The sequence below is a fragment of the Lynx canadensis genome, chromosome B3 (assembly GCF_007474595.2).
Source record: "Lynx canadensis isolate LIC74 chromosome B3, mLynCan4.pri.v2, whole genome shotgun sequence".
NCBI lineage: Eukaryota > Metazoa > Chordata > Mammalia > Carnivora > Felidae > Lynx > Lynx canadensis.
This window is the reverse complement of record NC_044308.2, coordinates 132764905-132784916: the sequence shown is the minus strand read 5'-3', so window position 1 is coordinate 132784916 and position 20012 is coordinate 132764905. Positions and strand designations below refer to the sequence as shown.

Below are 20012 nucleotides of genomic sequence, written 5' to 3'. Positions count from 1 at the left end.
GAAAAAAAAGTTTCTCTTTAAAGACCCACAGCAAAGAAATGCATACTAATTCCCCTTGGCCATCCTTCAGTCTCGATGGTGAAGCTTGGACAAGCATAACCACGGCTGTCGTGTCCTGGGGCCTATTAGGTCATATGCACTGAGCCTCTAGCATATCTCATTTCACTTAACCGCCCCAGGAGGCACCCATTACTTTGCCCATTTTATATAATAGGAAATGGACACAGCTTAAGTAAATTTCCCAAATTCACAGAGCTAATAAATGATAGAAAAGCATCTTAAATTTTTAGGAGCCATATTTTCATTACCCTACGGTGCCTCACAAACTGTCCAGAGGCCCACTCTTGCATCTAATGCATACCACTAAACACAGTTCAGGTCACTGTTCCTGATCCTGAGCCAGGAAGGCCACTAATTTCCAGAAAGTAGGAAGGGAACTTGGTTCTGCTTGTAACTGGCTCTTTTGTTTCAAAGTTTCTTCTTGAGTATTCTTAAACCTTTGTTTCAAAGTCTGTTCATTAAAGAAATTATTCTACTTAGTCATACCTTAATTATTCGCATTGACATCATTGGGTCACTGAATCATTAAGAGATGCCTAATGGCCTTTGGTCAGACTAGGAGTCAGGAACTAAAGTTCTAGTCCAGTTCTCTTTTTCTGAGAGCACAACAATCTACCTTGCTATAAAAATGAACATAAAAAAAGCTTAATAACGAGTTTCTTATAGAGGGTAATGAAAATTGTGAAATTAGATTATGGTGATGATTGCACAATTCTAGGAATATACTAACTCAGAATTTAAATAAGTGAATCTTAAAGAAAATTATATCTTAATAAAGACGTTTTAAAAAATTAAAAAAAAACGCATTGGAAGAGACTGGATTGGTCAAGTGTCAATTTTCTGAGAGAAAGTAACTAAGGAACACTAGTTTTACCGCATCGTTTTTGTTCTGGATTTACCTCAATTGTTAACTTGCCTAATTCCTACTATTGAAGTATTAAAAAACAGGAGTAAACACAAATTTTGTGCAAACCTTAAAAACTTCAAGACTCCTAAAGTCAGGCAATGATTACAGGCTTTGTGAAGGGGAAGTCACAGGCCTCTTAATAAGGCTCAGAAGACATACACACACTTTGAAAACTAACCATTTACAACACCACCTTTTGGAAACCTAATGGAAACCTATTCGGTATTCACAGCAGGAGTTACAAACACATTTAAAAAATTCTTCCCATCAAGAATATAAGGCCTACTTACCTTGTGACAAGGAACCAGGCAATTTGACTGAAGTCTGGAGATAGTCTCATGTAAGTTTTAATATGGGGCATAGCATTGCTGCGGCCAGATGTCTCAGCCGACCATTTGCTAGTGACAGGAAAAATATATTACTAAGAAGAAAATATAAACCCATCATAATCCTATTAGGACACTTCATGAAAAGCAAAATCCCGTAATCTAAAAAGTGAGTACACAGTTCTGTGCTAGAACCTGTGGTGTTTTATTAAACTGTTTAAAGAACAGAAAAAAGCACTGTGACCTCTTGGTATACAGCCTTCCAATCTCTTTTCTGCCACTAAGACTCATATATTCACACACGTATTTACTTCAGTTGTGACTTCAACTGCCCATCTGCATGTCTTGTCTCTTAGGTGGACTGGGAGCTCTTCCAAAGCAGGAATCATGCTCCCACAGCGTATTACTAAGTACAGGCTCAGTACAAGCTTTTTGAAATAAAGTACAAAATGGGAAAAAAGCCAACAAGATGAATATTAGAGCAATGTTGAAAAGCCGGAGGATAATTCAGAAACACTGGAGTCCAAGGATGACGATCATGTAACTGAGTTTGGTTTCTAGGTGTGCAATACTGCAGGACTGAGGTTCTGTGGGGGAAAAAGGACCTACGTCGTGAGGTGACCATCTCTGCTTACAAATTTAAAGAGGATGGTTCCTCATGAGAAGAGACTGAGGCCAGAATTGGGATCAGGTAGACTGTTCTCTGGATCATTAAATTCACCTGAATGAACAGTGAAAAGAACTCAACATAAGGGAATGTCCTCTGTAGGGAATAACCTCCCAAGAGACCCACAAGGGGACACCAAGTTAGACTGTGAGCTACCGAGATGCAATCTGCCTTTGTTTCCAACTGTGTGGTGTGGTGTAATTAACACCCGTTGAAGCAAGAAACTGGGCCAAGAACACACAGAACAAGTGTCCTGGATGGGCCAAGAACACGCAGAGCAAGTGCAACCCTGGAACAAGAGAGGGACGAAAGACCTTCCCTTCACCTGGCCATTCAACCACTGAGCAAACCAAATACTATCCTACATCCTGGAGAAAGCAGTGTGGGTTTCACCCTATGCAAGCTGCAGTCACAGTACGTGCATGTGCCAACAGAAGAATTACATTCTGGAAATACGAGCTACAATGCTGCCAAATCACTAGGTTTTACGCCCGTAACTCATGTACCATTGACAGTTATACTCAAATAACTTTTTTTAAAAAGGTGCTTATGGGGCACCTGGGTGGCTCAGTCAGTTAAGCGTCCGACTTTGGCTCAGGTCATGATCCCGTAATTTGTGAGTTCAAGCTCCACACAGGGCTCTGTGCTTGACAGCTCGAAGCCTGGAGCCTGCTTTAGATTCTGTGTCTCTCTCCCTATCTGTCCCTCCCCTGCTCACACTCACTCTCTCTCAAAAATAAATAAACATTAGAAAAAAAAAATGCTGCTTACATAAATTCTAAACTACCCAACATTATCTTTTTTTTTTTTTTTTTTTTGAGTTCCAGTATTTAAATAGAAACTTCACAGGGATAAATTTTACTCTTTGGTATTAAAAACCTATTCCAAATAGTGTTCAAGATCTTGTTTAAATTATTTCTATCACTAACATATGTAGATGAAAAAAAAAACATAGCTACATTATGTAAGGTTCTTTTTTAAAACATTAGACTGATGATAAATAACGTTCTTATTCCTAAAGAAACAATAGCAGCATTCTAAACCAATTACTTACTGCAAATAGGAGTGGAGCCAATTCTGCTTTTCAGCTGTCTGGATGCTATAGGGAAGAGAGCCACCAGCTTTTAAAAGAAAACAAAGTAAGAATTACAGAAAACAACTTGAGGATCCTTCATTAAGAATCTATAGTAAATACTGGAAAAAAAAAAAACCCCAAAACAAAAAACAAACCACTTCCTATTTCATCTCATGGAACAGTACTTGGAAAAAAAAGGTCTATACTTGTCTTTTTTTATTATTAAAAAAAAAAAACCTTTAACTTTTTTTTTTTTTTTTTTTAATATTTATTGACAGAGCAGGAGTATGCTGGGGGGGTGGGGGGAGTGGGCAGGGAGAAAGGGAGACACAGAATCCAAAGCGGACTCCAGGCTATGAGCTGTCAGCACAGAGCCTGACACGGGACTCGAACCAACAAACCGCGAGATCATGACCTGAGCCTAAGGCGGATGCTTAACCGACTGAGCCACCCAGGAACCCCAAAAAGGTCTATACTTGTATTAGGTATGCTCCCTCAGTGGGGTTTCCTTTCTTAGGGATACATATAAACGTTTATGACCTGAAAAGAGAAAGGTATTATTTAATCGCTCAGGGGTGGTAATTTAACATCTCTAACAGCACAGATTTGAAGTGTTACAAAAACTATATAAAAAATCCCGGCCTATCCTGCAGTCCTCACGAAGGTGAGAAATCCTTGCCCCCACTCTGGTCTGGAGCATCTCCGTTTTGGCCCAAGAACAGGTCAGCTGGGGAGGTAGACTAGGACAAAACGCGGTCCTCCTGCCTCCTTCACCTTTTACCCTCTGCCCTTTCTAAGCAGAGTTTGTATTAACATTCTCACAAATGTAATGGAATCATCAATAAAATTAACATGTTCAGTCAACAGTGAAGTTTTTAAAAAGGAATTCTAAAAGCCCTATTCTTGCATAGGAAATAAAGATACAGTTCCAGTGGCACCTGGGTGGCCCATCGGTTAAGTTCCCAACTCTTGGTTTCAGCTCAGGTCATGATCTCACGGTTCGTGAGTTTGAGCCCTGCATGTTGGGCTCCATGCTGACAGCATGGAGCCTGTTTGGGATGGTGTCTCTCTCTCTCTCTCTCTCTCTCTCTCTCTGCCCCTCCCCTGATTGTACACACTCTCTCAAAATAAACTTAAAAAAAAAAAAAAAAAAAGATACAGTTCCAAATGGAAACACAATTAGTAGACTATTTTTGTTCATGTTTTAAAGGCAGAAAGTACCATTGTAGATCCACCAGTGACTTTGCAAACACATATTAGAACTTCCCCATAAGTGGGGCGCCTGGGTGGCGCAGTCGGTTGAGCGTCCGACTTCAGCCAGGTCACGATCTCGCGGTCCGTGAGTTCGAGCCCCGCGTCAGGCTCTGGGCTGATGGCTCAGAGCCTGGAGCCTGTTTCCGATTCTGTGTCTCCCTTTCTCTCTGCCCCTCCCCCGTTCATGCTCTGTCTCTCTCTGTCCCAAAAATAAATAAAAACGTTGAGGAAAAAAAAAAAAAAGAACTTCCCCATAAGTAATCTATCTCCAAAGAAAGCTTTAAATTTCTCTTGACTCATCAAATAAGACATGTCGATTCCTCTACTGCACAAAACTAAAAACCTATTCAGGACCAGTTATGAAATAGCTTTATTGGAAATACCATGTTTTCCCCCATTAAGAAGTACATTTTGAATGGATCCAACGTATTAGAAGCTGACAAAGGACAAGACAAACCGACACATCACCATGTCTTTGAGTCCTGTTATAATAATTTTGGTTTGGCCATTACGCAAAGCTGATACACTCCAAACCTTACCAAGCCTTTTCTGGCGGAGTTGTATCTAGTATTACAAGCAATAAACGGACTAAATTAGTCTAATTCTGAGCATTCTGCTTCCAGCCAATGCAAGCAAATGCCAATCAGGTTTCCTTTTTCCAGAGGCAAACACTGCTTGGGTTTTTCGTTATCACCTCCTGAATGTGCTATCTGAAGGGCTTCGGATTCCACATAAAAGCTCGCTGTCCAGCACTATGCAAGAGAAGTCGCAAACAAGGTTGAAAGTTGCCTACAAAATCATCCAGACACTTACAGATGAAGTGCTTTAGAAAGTACAGATATCAACTATGTGACAACAAAGGTGCATCCCAAGATTAAGCAGAAGTTTTGGACCTTAAATAGATCTGTATCTGGGATTCAAAACTGGAAGAACCACACAGAGCCACAGATACAAGCAGGGAAGATATGGAGAGAGAGCTCAGAGAAAGGCATGTTAGAATTTCTCTGGAAAGGCAGGATGCAGCAGGGAAAGGTGGTTTTATTTGTCAGGACAAGCCCCCCACTGCTGGCAGAAGTGACCACCTTATTGTAGAAACGAGAACAGAAAGTACTCCGAGAGTTACTGTTAACCTACCCAAATGGCCCAACTGCATGGTACCATCTTTGGAACATGGCAGCACCTAGTAGTACGCATTTCTATGATCCTTAGCCAGTTCGGAGAAAATATTCTCTAAATTTCTTATCAGTACTTTTCTCCAGAAGAATGGCATTTTTATTACCTGTGTTAAAAAGTTTACCAGGGCATTTATGAAATAAACACAAAAATTTCAACTCAGACGGTTTCCATTAATTACCGGGATAGCCTTCTAAGCTGGTCCGCACATTTTCCACAGAAGGGTAGATCTAAAAACAAAGGAAAGACAAAACAAACTCATAATGTACGTCAGAGAAACTTTCTTAAAAGGAATGTTTCTAAGAAAATGAAAGTCTCCATTAGAAATATTTCTTTTACAAAATTTGAAAAAGTACTTTAAATTTTAAAAAGTTTCATCTTATGAAAAAATTGAACTTCTAGTCAACTACAGGAAGTATATATATTTGACGGAAAAAAACCACTTCGGTTTGAGTACTCTTCCCTCAAAAATACCAAGTTCACGCAGAGTTCAGTGCAAAATTGTGTATTCAAAAGTCTCTAATACTCATTCTGTTGGCAATGCTTTAGCAACTATATTTTCTTTTGCTTGAAAACCTGAAGGAATGAAAAATCACAGGTTCATCTGTGGCTGAAGCAGCACACTCCCAGCACCAGATGACGCCAGGGCCACCTGATCACCAGTGCTGGTGCTAACGTGCTGCCATTTCCACCCCAGACTCATGGAAGAAAACCTGCATGAGGAGGACGGATTCTCGTTCTTCTCCTGGACTAGCGCGCGCGCGCGCGCGCACACACACACACACACACACACACACACCCCCCCCCCCCCCCCTGAAGCGGGAAAAGCACTCACCAGATGGAGGGGAGCAGCACTTTTCCCTGGGGTCCTGCTCTCCTTCCCCTGAGTCACCAAGCTTTCTTTAAACTCCGAACACAACCATTTTGATTCATCAGCTCCCATAGAGCCAATGCTTGAAAACTGACCTACTATTGGCCAAGACTCTCCTTTAGGTATGGATGAGGCATGCTCTTTCAGAAGCTGTCAACAGAAAAGGTTTAACAACTCAGAACACAGCTTTCTGTCCTTGGAACGCAATCAATAGAAAAATGCTGAAAATATTAGAGATCAATTTCATCCTCACACTTTTTCTTCTTTGGAAAATACTCTTTCAGTACTAAAAATATTTTAATGGAGTAGGTGGATAGAAGCATTCTTCCAAAACTCCATGACTTTATTAAAGTAAAACCATTTTTTTTTTAAAGAAAAATGTAGAAATGTCAGATAAATCACTAGCCTGCCATATGAAATGGGATCTTGCTTTGAAATAACTGTTTAATACTTAAAAAATAAAAGCTATTGGGTATTTTGACTCCTATCAATTGAAAGAGATTTAATTTAACACTTGGGCTCCACATGGTGATGCTGTAAAAAAAAAATATGTTTACGTATATACAGACCACCTTAAGCACTGCAGGTGTGTGATCTGCAAAGCTACAGAAACAGTTCAAAAACATTTGGAAATTTTAACTACTTAAACACATACAGAGTTATTACCTAGAGGCTGAAGAAAAATGAGGCCCATATTCTGATTGCTTAGTTTAATATGTAGTATTTTAACACAGCTTAGACGTTAATATTTATAAACACACTTGCCCTAAAGCCTAGGTCTCAATTTCCACCCTAAGGCAGCATGGTGTAAGCAACAGGCCCGAACGGTAAGCTCCAGGACCCACTTTCTGTTCTGGTGCTCAGCCCCTCATTGGCTACATAGCCCTGGACGTGTCCCTGCACATCCACTTACAGGTCAGTGGAACCGAAGTCTGATCATTCCCGTCTTCCCTGGAAGGCAGCTGTGATGCAACATGAGCTTGTGTGTGAGAAATGGTCTGAAAACTCTAAGATGCTCTTTATCTTCCAGGAAGACTGTGATCCTTGACAATGTGTACAAGAATCTAGCCTGTCGCAACCATCAGTCCACAAACTGGTAACCACTAACCAGCACAGTGAACGTTCAACGCGGGCCTTGCGTTCTCTATTTCGTCTAACCCTTGCGAAATTCTGTGTGAGGTATTATTATACCCATTTTATAGACGAGAGTCAGGTCACAGGACTTGTTCATAGGTGAGGATTTGAGCCCAGGTATAGGGATCTACCTCAAAGCTATGGACTTAGTAGGCTCTAATGCCTTCTCTAGGCTTCTCTTGGCTTCAAGACCTCACCTGCTTGCAGCTGTGGTCTCATTTCAAAAAAGCAAATTACAGTGTCATTAACCAAGGCTAATTCTCACATGACAAACAGTTCACGGAAAAAGGTGAAGCTTTTAAGAAAGCCACTTCAGGTTCATTAATGTCAGTACTACATCTCCTAAACAGAGATGAAGAAAACCTTAATGTTTAACTTGCTTGTGGTTTTAATTTGGTGAAGACTTTTCTTTGTTCATTTTCATAGCAGCAGCAAATGCCACTTTTGTCGTTAACTCTTACAGGGACTGGTTAGTAAACAAAATACACGCTAGCACAGCTGTAGGCTTTACTCAATAGTATTTTTCTGTTCTTGGTTGAATTTGTCATGTTAAAAATCCTTTACATGCTGACAACAATCCAAAACTACAATAGCTGAATAAACGAGAGGTCTCTTTATGAAATAAAAACTAACAAAGTCCTTATGCTTTTGCCATTTAGAGCAGTCTACACTTCTAAAAGAGGCGGCAAGACATTAAGGAGCAAGTAATCACCGAGAACTACAATCAACTGATCAAGTTCACTCAGAATTGTGCTATTATGAAGCTGCCATCAAAATGTAATTATAAAGGAAAAATGTAAGTTAAAAGAACAAGTTAAAATAGTAAAAATTCTGTTACCTTCCTAAGCCTAAAATGTCCCCAATTATCTTTTTGACTTCCTTGAAAGCGTCCTGGGGTTGATCCAATAAGATAAACACTAAAAGGATATAAAATGCAAGTTAATAGAGCACAGTGATGGGATTTGTAGACCCCCAAATCACAAAATACACATAAAACTAATGTAATCACGAAATGTTCTGAGAGACCACCTATTTTCTTCAGATGCCTTCTCAGAATAGTAACTGATACTCAAATGGATCTTCAAGAACATCAAATCATGGTGGAACGTTCACAAGGTTTAAGGTACCAGGCAAAGAAATAAGTGACTTTCAGATACTCCAGAGGGAGGCTGATGGTGAGCATGAAGATTTACTGGCATCCACTTCAGTGCCTCAGATCTAGGAGACACAGACACGGAGACAATCTGCTCTCATATTATTAAAGGACAGCCAAATACCATTCTACCTCTTTCCAAGGCCCTTGCAGTACAGACACCATGTGGCTCTCAAGGTATTCACCTACTTTAAGAACCCCAAATTGCTAAACGATACGTACTTGGTTTCAGAGAGATCATGCTCGTGGATAACATCTATCCACTCCTTGAGAGAAGGAGCATTATAAGCCATTAAGTAGCTGATAAGATCGGCTTTAAAATGTGTTGTCGAGTCTCCAGATCTGTGGGTTCCGTGGACAACTCGTGGGTATAAGGGGCTCAACCATATTCTGGAACAGAAAAAAACAACAGGAATGCAACTGAACACAATGGTATCGCGTGCTGACTGCACATTCACCCTAAGGAAGAGGCAAATCTCATCGGCTGTGTCCACACGGTAAGTAGATGGATCCTGAGGAAACAGGAAGCACAGATCCCCTCACACCCACTCCAGTGGCTTCCATCGTATTCAGAATGCTTCTCAATTTAACACCTCACCATGAACTTAGGAACCCAGAATATTTGGCCTCTGCCCACATCTCACAACTGAATGCTCTATGCTTCCTCTCGCACCACACCGTTATTCTTTGCCCCCAGCCCCACCTCTGTACTGCTAAGGCCTGGTGACAACACAGGTGATAGCTCTTCTAGTTGCTGTAGTAAATCCACACCACCTGTGGTGACCCAGCAAGCTACACCAATGCAGCTCTTCAGCCAAACGGAAAAGTCATCTACACGAAGAAAAATGTGTATACAAATCCGATTTTAGTAAGGAAACTCCTTTTCATGATGTATATGCTACAGCAGTTGGAGGTATTTTCATATCCTGTACTCTCCTGGTGTCTGGAAGGAGTGACACCACATTTAATGATACTACGTTTACACTGACCTCAGACTTTCAAATTATCTAGTGAGCAAAATATTAAACACATCTTTCATCAATTCTCTTCAAAAGGAAAACAATGCCCTTCTCCCAAACTTTTACATTACACCCACAAGTGGGAAAAGCGTATCTAAACCCCACCCTTCTGTGAAGTGCTCCAGGACAGATCACAGACAAGTATGGCTTCAAACCTCTTGTGCTCAGTTTCAACTGCAAAACCACGTCAGCCATTCTGCCTCACAGGACACGTGTGCTTCACACCGGAGGTTATGACCAACGTCAGGCTTACCCAAGTACTGAGGATCTATTTGCTGTCCCTGCTTTTCCCCTCCAGCAGCTATCCCACTGAGCCATATTTAATCCCATTTATTATCCCATTAAGCCCAAAGAGAAACTACCCGATTCCTTTCACTGGCAGCCCTCAAAGGAGACTGGCGAGACGAAGGCCCCCAGGGCAGGAAGCATCCAGAACCGCAAGGACCCTGGCTGCATGTCTTCTGAACTCTGCACGTGTTTCTGGCAGGGTAGCAGGTCATACCTTCCCTTCCCACTTCAAGAAGACCCCTTGTACAAGGGGTAACACGTGTGACAAGGACTGTAGCCCAGGTTCTGGGGCCAGATCTGGGTCATTTGGGGTCAGGCCAAGGCCTTCCGGGAGCACCTGCCTCTCTGTGTAAAATGAGCCCACTGGGCTGGATGAAGAAGTCTCTCCGTCACAAATAGCAATTCAGAGCCCACAACCTGGTGGGCTCCTCCCAGATTAGAGGTTCACTCTCTGGTGTCTGGGTGGATGAGGAACTTGACAGATGACAACTTACTAACCCAGGATACTGAGATGCAAAGTGTTTTTAGCACTTTACCAAGTAAGATGTGAAATCATTATGGCCAAATAATTTTAAATGTGAGAAATTAACAGGCAGACCAAGCAGCAGCTGAAAGGGTGGTTGGAACACCTGTATAGCAGAAAAGGATCAGCGGAGTGTTACTAGAACCATCAAGAAGGTTACACAAAAGGACTGCTTTTAAATGTCTTACAAAAATTACAACCCACAACACAAAAATGCAAGTTTGAGAGACCAGAACCTAGACTAAACATGAGGTAACATTACCCTACTCAGAGGTGGTGGGCAGAGGGAAGTTGAAAGATTTCATACTCTTGGTACTTTAACTTTTAAACAATAGAAACTATCACCTGGTCAATTTAAAAAGTTAAATGAAAATAAAACTATTTTTTTAGAGAAAATTTTATTGTCTTTAATGTTTATTTTTAGAGCGGGAATCCTCTATATATCCAATATTTTGGAGAGACACAGGATCTGAAGCAGGCTCCAGGCTCTGAGCTGTTAGCACAGAGCCCAATGTGGGGCTCGAACCCACAAACTGTGAGATCACAACCTGAGCAGAGTCAGACGCTCAACCTACTGAGCCACCCAGGTGCCCCCAAAAAATTTTAAAGGAAAAAAATCCGAATACCCAAATCCTTACCCTTAATCCATTTCCCCAGAGCAGCCATCCTGGAGAGACCTAAAGAACATGGCTCAAGCTTCTCACTCCAAAATAAGCTGGAGGCCACAGGTAGGATTATTTGAGCCACACAGGCCAACTTCACAAACTCCGTATGACTCATGGGTTCAAAAACCCAACCCAGCAGCTCAGAAGCTCTAGGAGTGGCAAAGGCATAGTTGACCTCAAACCCAGTGGCTGAGGCTTTTACAGACCATGGGGATGCCCTCCACCCTGAACCAGTTGGAATTAAAATATGCTTCTCAAGATGCAATTGAGTGGGACACTCAGAAATTAGAACACGCTTACAAGAGAACTATCAGGCACTGGTGATGGGGCTCTAAGCCACTTGCCGTGGCGGGGAAAGAGTGAAGAGAGAGAACTAGGGATGTCGGGCTCAGGGAAAAGCCTGTCTTTCCAACTTGAAGGCAGTGAAGGGAGAGAGGGTACTATTGTTCTACATGGCACTGGGGTTGAAGCAAACCCATAGGATGGAGGCTGGAAGGTCCTGTGTTTCAGTTCAACCTACAGTGTGACTTGGGCTCTGCCAGAGCTAAGAGCTCTAGCCCAGCCTGGGCGGTGACAGGGAGGACGAGAAGGCAGAGGAGGAGAGTGAAGGACACGCAGACCCTGGAAGAGGCCAGATGAATCCTGGACTTTCTTCTAACCCCAGAGAAAGCAGAGATGTACAAAATGACGTAAACAAATGGAAATCAAAGCCAGCCACAATCAAGAGTTTACCAAGAGGGAGAATAGTTAGAACTTGATTTGGGCAAGTTACTAAGTAACAGAAAAAAAACCAAGCTCCTCTTTTAAAAAGAACTCAAAAGACCAGATCTAGCCTGAGTATACCAAGAACAGAGTTGGTAACAAAAACACAAAAACCAAAGAACAACAAAAAAGTCAGTTTTTCCTCTTGGAGATTCACAACTATATGAACCTATTAAAGGCTCTAAAAAGATATCAATTTAGCTTTCTTTTATGGAAAAATAAACTGGGGATGAGGAGAAGTTTTCAGCATATGATTAACCATGAAGTTTCCCTTCAATACCATTTGGGAAATGACAAGCCAGAGTACAAGTGGGGAAAAGGGTTAATGGAAACCAAGGAAGTTACTGATAGGTCTCACCAGAAAAATAATGGGTTCAGACCTTCCATTTTATACCATCTTTCCTGCCTCAGATCCTTTGCACAGGCTTGCTCCCTGTGCTTGGCTGTTGAGTGTGTAATCCCATTTAAAAGTACATTTACATATATATTCATCATGGATGTGTATGTACTAAACTGTTAACACCCGTTACCTCAAGAGAGTGGAGCTGAGGAGAGGTAGTAAAATACTATTTCTGTGTAGGTCTCTTTTTTATTCCACATGTGTGGGTGTTTTTTTGTTTTTTTTTGTTAAACACAATAGCAGAATAAAGTGAATGCCACCCACAGCCACTGCCGTGAAATAAACAGAAGCCCACAAACCCCTGAGTCTTCTGATGCCAGTCAGCATGGATGAGGTTAGAGGTATGTATGACAACCCGGAGGCCTTCTTCGTACAGCAGTAACATCATTTTCCTTTAAAAACAGAAGAGAACAAAAGCATTAACGCTACTTTCAAAACACGTACTATTTTTCAGTGCAAATATCATGGCTAAAGGAATTTTTAAACTCTTCTATTACTGAAGCTTCTAATACTTATAATCTTCATTTCTTCTACACATCAAAATCCAAGTCTACTTAAGTGATGGGTAGAAAACCACCTTCCAAAATGCTCTGAGTATTGAGAAGTGAACCTTTGCTATGTCCCACCCACATGGCCAATCCTGAGACTTTGAGCCCTTCCCCTCCAGTCTGGCTCTTTATCTATTCAGCATTATCTGCTACTATCTGGGACAATGGGAATCTTCTTGTCCGGTGGTTTTCAAAGTATGGTCACCATCTCCCACTACATCATGGCTAGCATTTTTTAAGAAAAATGGTAATCAAGTTAGAAATTCTAAAATACACCGTAGATATTTAAGTAACTCTTGTTTCAGCACAGGAGTATGGACACGTGTAATAGACTGAAATGTACATGGTCTTTTCTAATGTGGGATGGACTTTAAATGCTTCACTGTCCTAGGACTGACATTTTCTCACACTCCACAGATGCCACACTTCTTCACCAATGTGTCTAGCCTGAAATAAGGCTTTCCTGTTCTTCATTTACTCAAGTCAGACCCAGGTGAGTCCTCCCTTTGCCGTGGGCCTTCCTTCCCCAGGCCTCCAGTCATCAGAGTTCTCTTAATTCCAGCAAGAGAAGGAACAGGAAACAAACCGCTTTCTATTTGAAACTGGGAGACTTTAGCTCCATTCATCAGTTGGAGACTGTATGACCCTAGGAAATCATTCAGTGTACCTCAGTTTTTCACTTACAAAGTGAAGGATCAACCCCTTCCTTGCTGTGGTGTTGTTGCGAGAAGAAAATGTAACTAACATGCATTCTTGAAACCAACTCTCCCACAAGTGTATTTCCACGACTCCTTCGTTGCTTTATTATGTCATCTACTACTACTTCAGGAGGGTTCCTGGCTTCCCAATGGTTTCCTAATTATTTCAGGAACCTAAGTTCTCTCAATATAACTAGAGACTCCTCAAGGCAGTAGCTCCACCTTCTATGCATTGGGGCCAAAATGCTACTCAATACCTACTGATGTCAGTTCAGGCACGGGGGGCAAAATGGACCACTGGTTCTCTCCAAATAACGTGAATACTTGGACAGGATAGGGTCAGCATAAGAAGGTATGGCAAAGAAAAGAGGAGATACATAGCTCTGGCCAAAATGAGAATTTAACCCAAGCCAGCAAACAGTAAGTTAATGCAAAGCTGGAGAACTGACAGCTGCTGAACCAATCTTTCCTCCATTTATGAAACGTGCTCCCCGAAATCTGGGCAGATTTACATACACAGTTGCCAAGTTAGCAGCTGACTGTAATTAAGACGACGACCAGTTATGAATTCAAGATGGAAGTTTCACAAATATTTCCATTAATCAAGGCATCAATTATCAGGAAAATCATGTACTGCTGTCAGCGAATCCCACCCAACAGAATCCTGAACTAATCTGAGGGGCCCCAGATCCTCCTCAGACAAAATGGCATAAACTAACAAAATCACGAAAATGGATAAGGTAGAAGAAATGAAAGCACCCTTGGAGAAATGCTGACCTACATACTATCTGGTAAGTTGTGGGGGAAGCAAAAGGGACAATTCCCCAATCTGAAACCATTCCTGTAAAGGGGCGAGACGACAGAGCTACGCAGAGCCTGTGTGCCAGGCCTTCCAGAGGCTCCATAGCACAGTCCTCACACCCGTCCTGGAGGCCCTTGCAGTCTCCGCTTGCAACCGCACAGTCTATGGCTAGAAGGTAATGGGAATGATCAAGGTTCCCCAATGAGTCCTAAGAGCCTGTCTGGATCCCCTGTGCCTGGATCATCTCACTGGGCGCGGCTTCAACAGGGAAGAACGGGCCACAGATCCTTCACACAACCGGTGTGTGAACGGACGGCTGGCTGGGACAGTGTGGTCTAGGCAAGATGAAGCAGGAAGTCACGTGTGCTGGGAGGCCTGGCTACAGCTGCCAGCAGAGAGAGGTGCCCTGCCCACCCCACAATCTGCCACTGGCTCCCAGTTAGGTGGAGACATTCACTGGCCAGCTGCTTTGGCTGCCCTCCTTCCCTGCTATGGATTCTCAGGGCCAGAGGCATTTTTCCTCCCAGCTCTGGGGGTCATTGAAAACTTCCGAATTCTAAAGCACTGGGTGACAGGCCCTGGGACTGCATGGCATCCTACAGAAACCTGGAGCAAGCATGTTTATTGTACCTAACAGGACTACGACAGGGGCTACATTGTGGTCCTCCCTCTCCAGATGCCTTGTGCACAGTACATGGTCAATGCATGCTTGCTGAAGTGAATGTCATCTCAAAGACTATTTCCTGTTTACTGTGGTAACCACACACTGTCAAGTTGGGGAGGCACTTTATACCCAGCACCACACAAGCCGGAAGGTTTCCTCTATTTCTAAATCCTAGGTTTGCCCCTCTCACCAAAACACTACGAGCTGCGAGAACTATTAAGTCCCAAGACATGAGAACCATATTTCAGTATAACAGGTATTTAATGAATGCCTGAAAAACTTTTTCTTAAAGTTTATTCATTTTGAAAGACAAAGTGAACACACAAGCAGATAAGGGGCAGAAAGGAGGAGACACAGAATCCGGAGCAGACTCTGCGCCAGGAGGGCAGAGCCCGATGCAGGGCTTAACTCATGAACGGTGAGATCACAGCCTTAGCCAAGATCAAGCATCACATGCTTCACTGACTGGGCAACCCTGGCACCCCTCTTTAGAATTTTTTAAATGAGCCACTGAAAGTCACTAAGACCTGAGTTAAAAAAAAAAAAAAAAAAAAAGACAATTTTAATCTCCTAGAGATACTGGCATCTTAATATAAACTACACAGACCATGTGTCTGGGAAGGGCTCTGTTGTCATTACTTCTCTAGGCATTTACAACTCCAAGTGAGCAACTCTGTGGAGTGTAACCTGCTAAGTGTGTATGTGTGTAGCGGGGTGGGGGGGGGAGGGATGAGGAAGGAAAAGACCAAAGAAAAAAATGAGGTCAATTTTAGCAGTGAACAAATGAGAATTAAAACTTAAAATGGGTTTGGGACACCTGGGTGGCTTCGTCAGTTAAGCTGCCAGCTTGGAGCCTGCCTGGGATTCTCCTCTGCCTCTCCCCTGCTCACTCTCTCAAACTTACAAAAAAAAAAAAAAAAAAAAAAGGAAAGAAAAGAAAGGAAGATGGAATTCGCAGGCTCCCCGCCTCCTCAGCGTGCAGGTGCATTGTGGTGATGCCCCTGAAATGCCAACTGCTGGCAGAGAACATGTGGCCAGGGCAGAAAGCTGGCACTAAAGATCTAGTAAACCACGTCCAGGGCCCGAGTGAGTAACAGTATTTTAGAATCTGTGTTTAATGCTAGGGTTCCAGCTAGGGCAACGGACTAGGATCCATTTGGCGCAGTCCATTACTGGTAGAATTGTCTACCCATGACAGGGCGACAACTGCCATCCACCACTTGGGTCCCTCGTGATGCAGGGTGGGGAGCCTAAGATGCCTATTCAGTCTATTCAAGGCTATTGTCTATCTTTTGCTGAAATTAGCACTGAGCTCACAGGATGCTATATGAGTAAATTTATACCTGAGCTAAATGCTTAAGTTCACAATAATCCTCAAACCCTGTCCTGTTAGAGGCTACTGATTAGGGATAGTTGGTAAATAACATTTATCCAAGGGCATCTAAGAGCAGATAATGTAGGGCCGATATGTACCCTCTTAAAAAACGGCTCCATTCTTCCTGCTATGGTTCCATTTTAAGATAGACTGTACGCTTCAAACTGTATTTTGCCAAAGAATGGTGAACAGACGTCCTTATTTCAAGTCACCATAACATCAAGAAAACAATGGCCATACCAAGACTGAGGGCTAATTCCTCTTAGGAGATTGCTTGCCGCCCTAGAGACTGATACCTGAAGGAATACATCTGCAACACCAACCCATTTCCACTGCTGGTCTAGAAGAGGCGGCTCTGTCCTGTTCTTTTGAAAACGCTTTCTAGCAAAATGTGATTTATACAAACAGGGACAACCATATCTTTTTCTTATTTATAGAATATGTAAAAAGTCTCAGCAAAACAGGAGTCAAACTGATCATTAGACACATTATGTCAGGTAGGAAGTAACAGAAGTTTTTCTTGTCTAGTTTACAAAGTCTCAAAATTATTCCAAAACAAGTTTCTGATAGCGCTTGAGCAGAGACGGCATCAGCTTCTCCCGTCAACTCTGTAGAATAGTTTTTCTTGACATCACAGCTGACCTAACAATATTCTATTGAACGCAACTCAGCATCTTAAGCAATCACCAGACCTTTTGTAAGTTGTGGAATCCACAGGAACATGACTGACACGTACAGTCATCCATAACCACGGACCACACAACCATAATCTATTCCCCACCCCCCAGTTGGCTGTAAGAAATGCCCTAAACAGAAAGAAAGCAGAGACCGCATCATGGATTCAGACTTTCATGTTGAGAGCCAGAATCCAAGGACTTTGTCTTGAGACAGTGAACAGTTCCACTGTCTCTACTTCCTTATTGATAGCTTTTTTCCCCCCTGGCAAAACTGTCAGCCCTAAGTTCCTTTAAGGGCACTTTTAGAAAAGCATCCTTTGCTCTACTAAAATCATACCCTCCCCATTTCAAAAAAAATTTGCTTACGTGTGGTGTGTTCCAAATGCAATATCCAACTTTGCCTAGGATAAAAAAAAGAAGTTGAGTCACTTTTAATAAACTCAATATCCCTATCTACTGGAAATTAAGTTAGAAAAGATTCAGGACAACTTTGTTTTTACTGCCCTCTAGTGGAAAGGCCCTGGATTGACAATACAACTTTGAATAATCCTATCCAGTGAGGCTCATTAAAGTTAGCCAGAATGATTTTATACATACTGCATTTTAACAAAGTATTTTGAGACAGAGCATGAATGCACAAGAGATGGGGTGAGAGAGGGGGAGGGGGTGGGAGGCAGGGAGAGAGAGGGAGGGAGGGAGGGAGGCAGGGAATCCCAAGCAGGTTCCATACTGTCGGCACAGAACCCAACGCAGGGCTTGAACTCATGACCAATGAGATCATGACCTGAGCCCAAACCAGACACTTTCACTGAGCCACCCACCTGCCCTGATACATACCACACTTTTAATTACAATAATCAGAAACAAGAAGCCTAATTTCTTTAGTTGAAAACAAAAAAACAAAAAAACAGGCAAAACAAATGAGAACCTATGCAAAGTTTTACAATTAGATATCTGGTTTATACAGAAATTAAAGTTATCAGAGTTTCCAGAGTATATTTAAAAGAACTCATGTGGTAGCAGCACACATTATCATGTTAAAAGTTGTCTTCTATTGGTAACATAGCAAGTGCTGAAAAGAGGTAACAATTTTCCTATTACAAAATGGTACCTTCACAAATAGGGGTATTAAATTTAAGTTTAAAACATTTTAACACCCAGTATAGCAAGACCTTAGTTAAGCAGAATATGCCCCGAGATGTAGGCCATGAAAGAGTTAAACAGAAAGGCCCCAACAGTGAGGAATGTAGGTGGGACACAGATTGCATCTTCACAACTTTGCAAGACTTAAATCTCTAAGCCTCATCTTTTAAGTCTTTCTTCTCCTCTTTAAAATAAGGATACTGTTAGGGGATTCAGAATTTTAGGAATAAATGACAATAACATGAAGTGTCTGGAAGAGAGGGCCTGAATGGGGGAAGCACTCTACAAATGGAAGAAAATACTATTAAAATCAAGCCCTCCACCCCAATAGGGCAGATGTGTGGACCTGTTTGCTGGAGGCAGAAATGGGCAACTGGAACACACAAGTGAGTAGGACACAGCCTGTCTTGGGGTTGCTCAGACAGGTGGCCCTGCTCCGTACACTTTTAAACTCCGTGTTTAGGGATGCTCACAGACCAGAACCCATTTGTGTGGTCTGCCAAAGATGACAGGGTAAACAATAGGTCTTTAAAATTACAAAATTAGAATGAGGACTGCTTCTCTGTAAACTGATGATTAGCTCAGAAAGAGCAATGGTCGGGAGACTTGGCTTTTGAGTTTAGTTTTGCTGTAAGTTGTTGCCTCTCTGGCAAAATTTCAGTACAAGCACATGGATGATAATTTCAACAGGTAATAGTTAATGGGGCAAATGCACCAAATCCTTGGCTCAACAACCTAGTAAAGAAGACTATTAGCAATCCATCCTAAAGATGAACAAGTTAGGCTTGAAGAGGTTAAGTGATGGACTCCATGACGGTAGGTGGAGAACTGGGATAGAACCCAGGGGATATGACCTTGACCACCATAAGGCCTCAACCTCTGGCCCAGGCCCCACATATGCAAAATGTGAGTATCTGTTGATTCTGTGCCTGGTATGCCTCCATTTCATCAAATGACACTATGTTGCCAAAAAAAACAAAATAGCCAAGAATTCATCTTATAGACAAGGTATAACGGTATTTTAACAAGTTATGATGGGGCCACAATCCTACACTTCAGACTAGAGCTGGGTGGGACCTTCTGAACAGCTCTTTGCAAGAGGTAAAGAACACAGTGGGTCGTCATGCCCTCTAGTGGCCGGCCTGGTACAGGCCACCAGACATGCCCCACACCTGAACTTTCGTGATTAGGTACCTCGTATTTGAAAAACTTTCTATGTCCACTGATTTCATCACTGGTTTTTAGGATTCCTTTGTTATTTTCTGTCCACTATTAATCTGATGAGAACTATCCTACTACAATTTAACCTCTTCTTGTTTTGGAAGCATAAGCACAACAATGGGATTTTACGCAACTTCGTAGCAGAGGCTTATCTATGTAGAAGGTGAGCCACAAACATGTTGGGTAAAGGAATGCCGGTTTTAAAATTCCAGCTGTAGAAAGTACTGTGGGTTATATCACAGGAAAAATGAGACAGGTTCCAGATTGATCAGAATGAGATTTCTCACTTTCAATGTTTAAAAATAACCACATATGCACAGGTAACATTTTGTAGTTGAAACATTAAAAGGAATTGGAACTCTTACATTTTATACGGACGGGAGAAAAGACACTGGAAAGAAAATGGGAAAAAAAAAATAGGTTCTATGTAGTTCACTCTGGTCAGTGCACTCCAAGAGCAGAAATCTTGAGGCAATTTTACCATGGCAGGGAGACAAAGGGGCTTATGGGAGGGTCTTATCACGGCTGTTCACAAACGGACTGATGAGCCTCCTGAACAGCAAAGGTCAACATCACACCAGCCACTTCAGAACCACTATTTCCACAA

At 42.1% G+C, this 20012-nt stretch overlaps 1 protein-coding gene across 3 annotated transcripts in view; it reads right to left on the bottom strand.

Moving 5' to 3' along the window:
* TDP1 (tyrosyl-DNA phosphodiesterase 1) overlaps nt 1–20012 on the bottom strand; it is a 91882-nt gene that overhangs the window by 57127 nt on the left and 14743 nt on the right. For all 3 annotated transcript variants that reach the window (XM_030319768.1, XM_030319767.1, XM_030319769.1), the window contains 8 exons: nt 17408–17442; nt 12577–12669; nt 8843–9010; nt 8306–8384; nt 6298–6483; nt 5644–5692; nt 3015–3081; nt 1258–1365 (listed from right to left, as the gene is read on the bottom strand). In XM_030319768.1, the coding sequence (XP_030175628.1) occupies nt 1258–1365; nt 3015–3081; nt 5644–5692; nt 6298–6483; nt 8306–8384; nt 8843–9010; nt 12577–12669; nt 17408–17442 (785 nt within the window). The remainder of the gene's footprint in view (nt 1–1257; nt 1366–3014; nt 3082–5643; nt 5693–6297; nt 6484–8305; nt 8385–8842; nt 9011–12576; nt 12670–17407; nt 17443–20012) is intronic.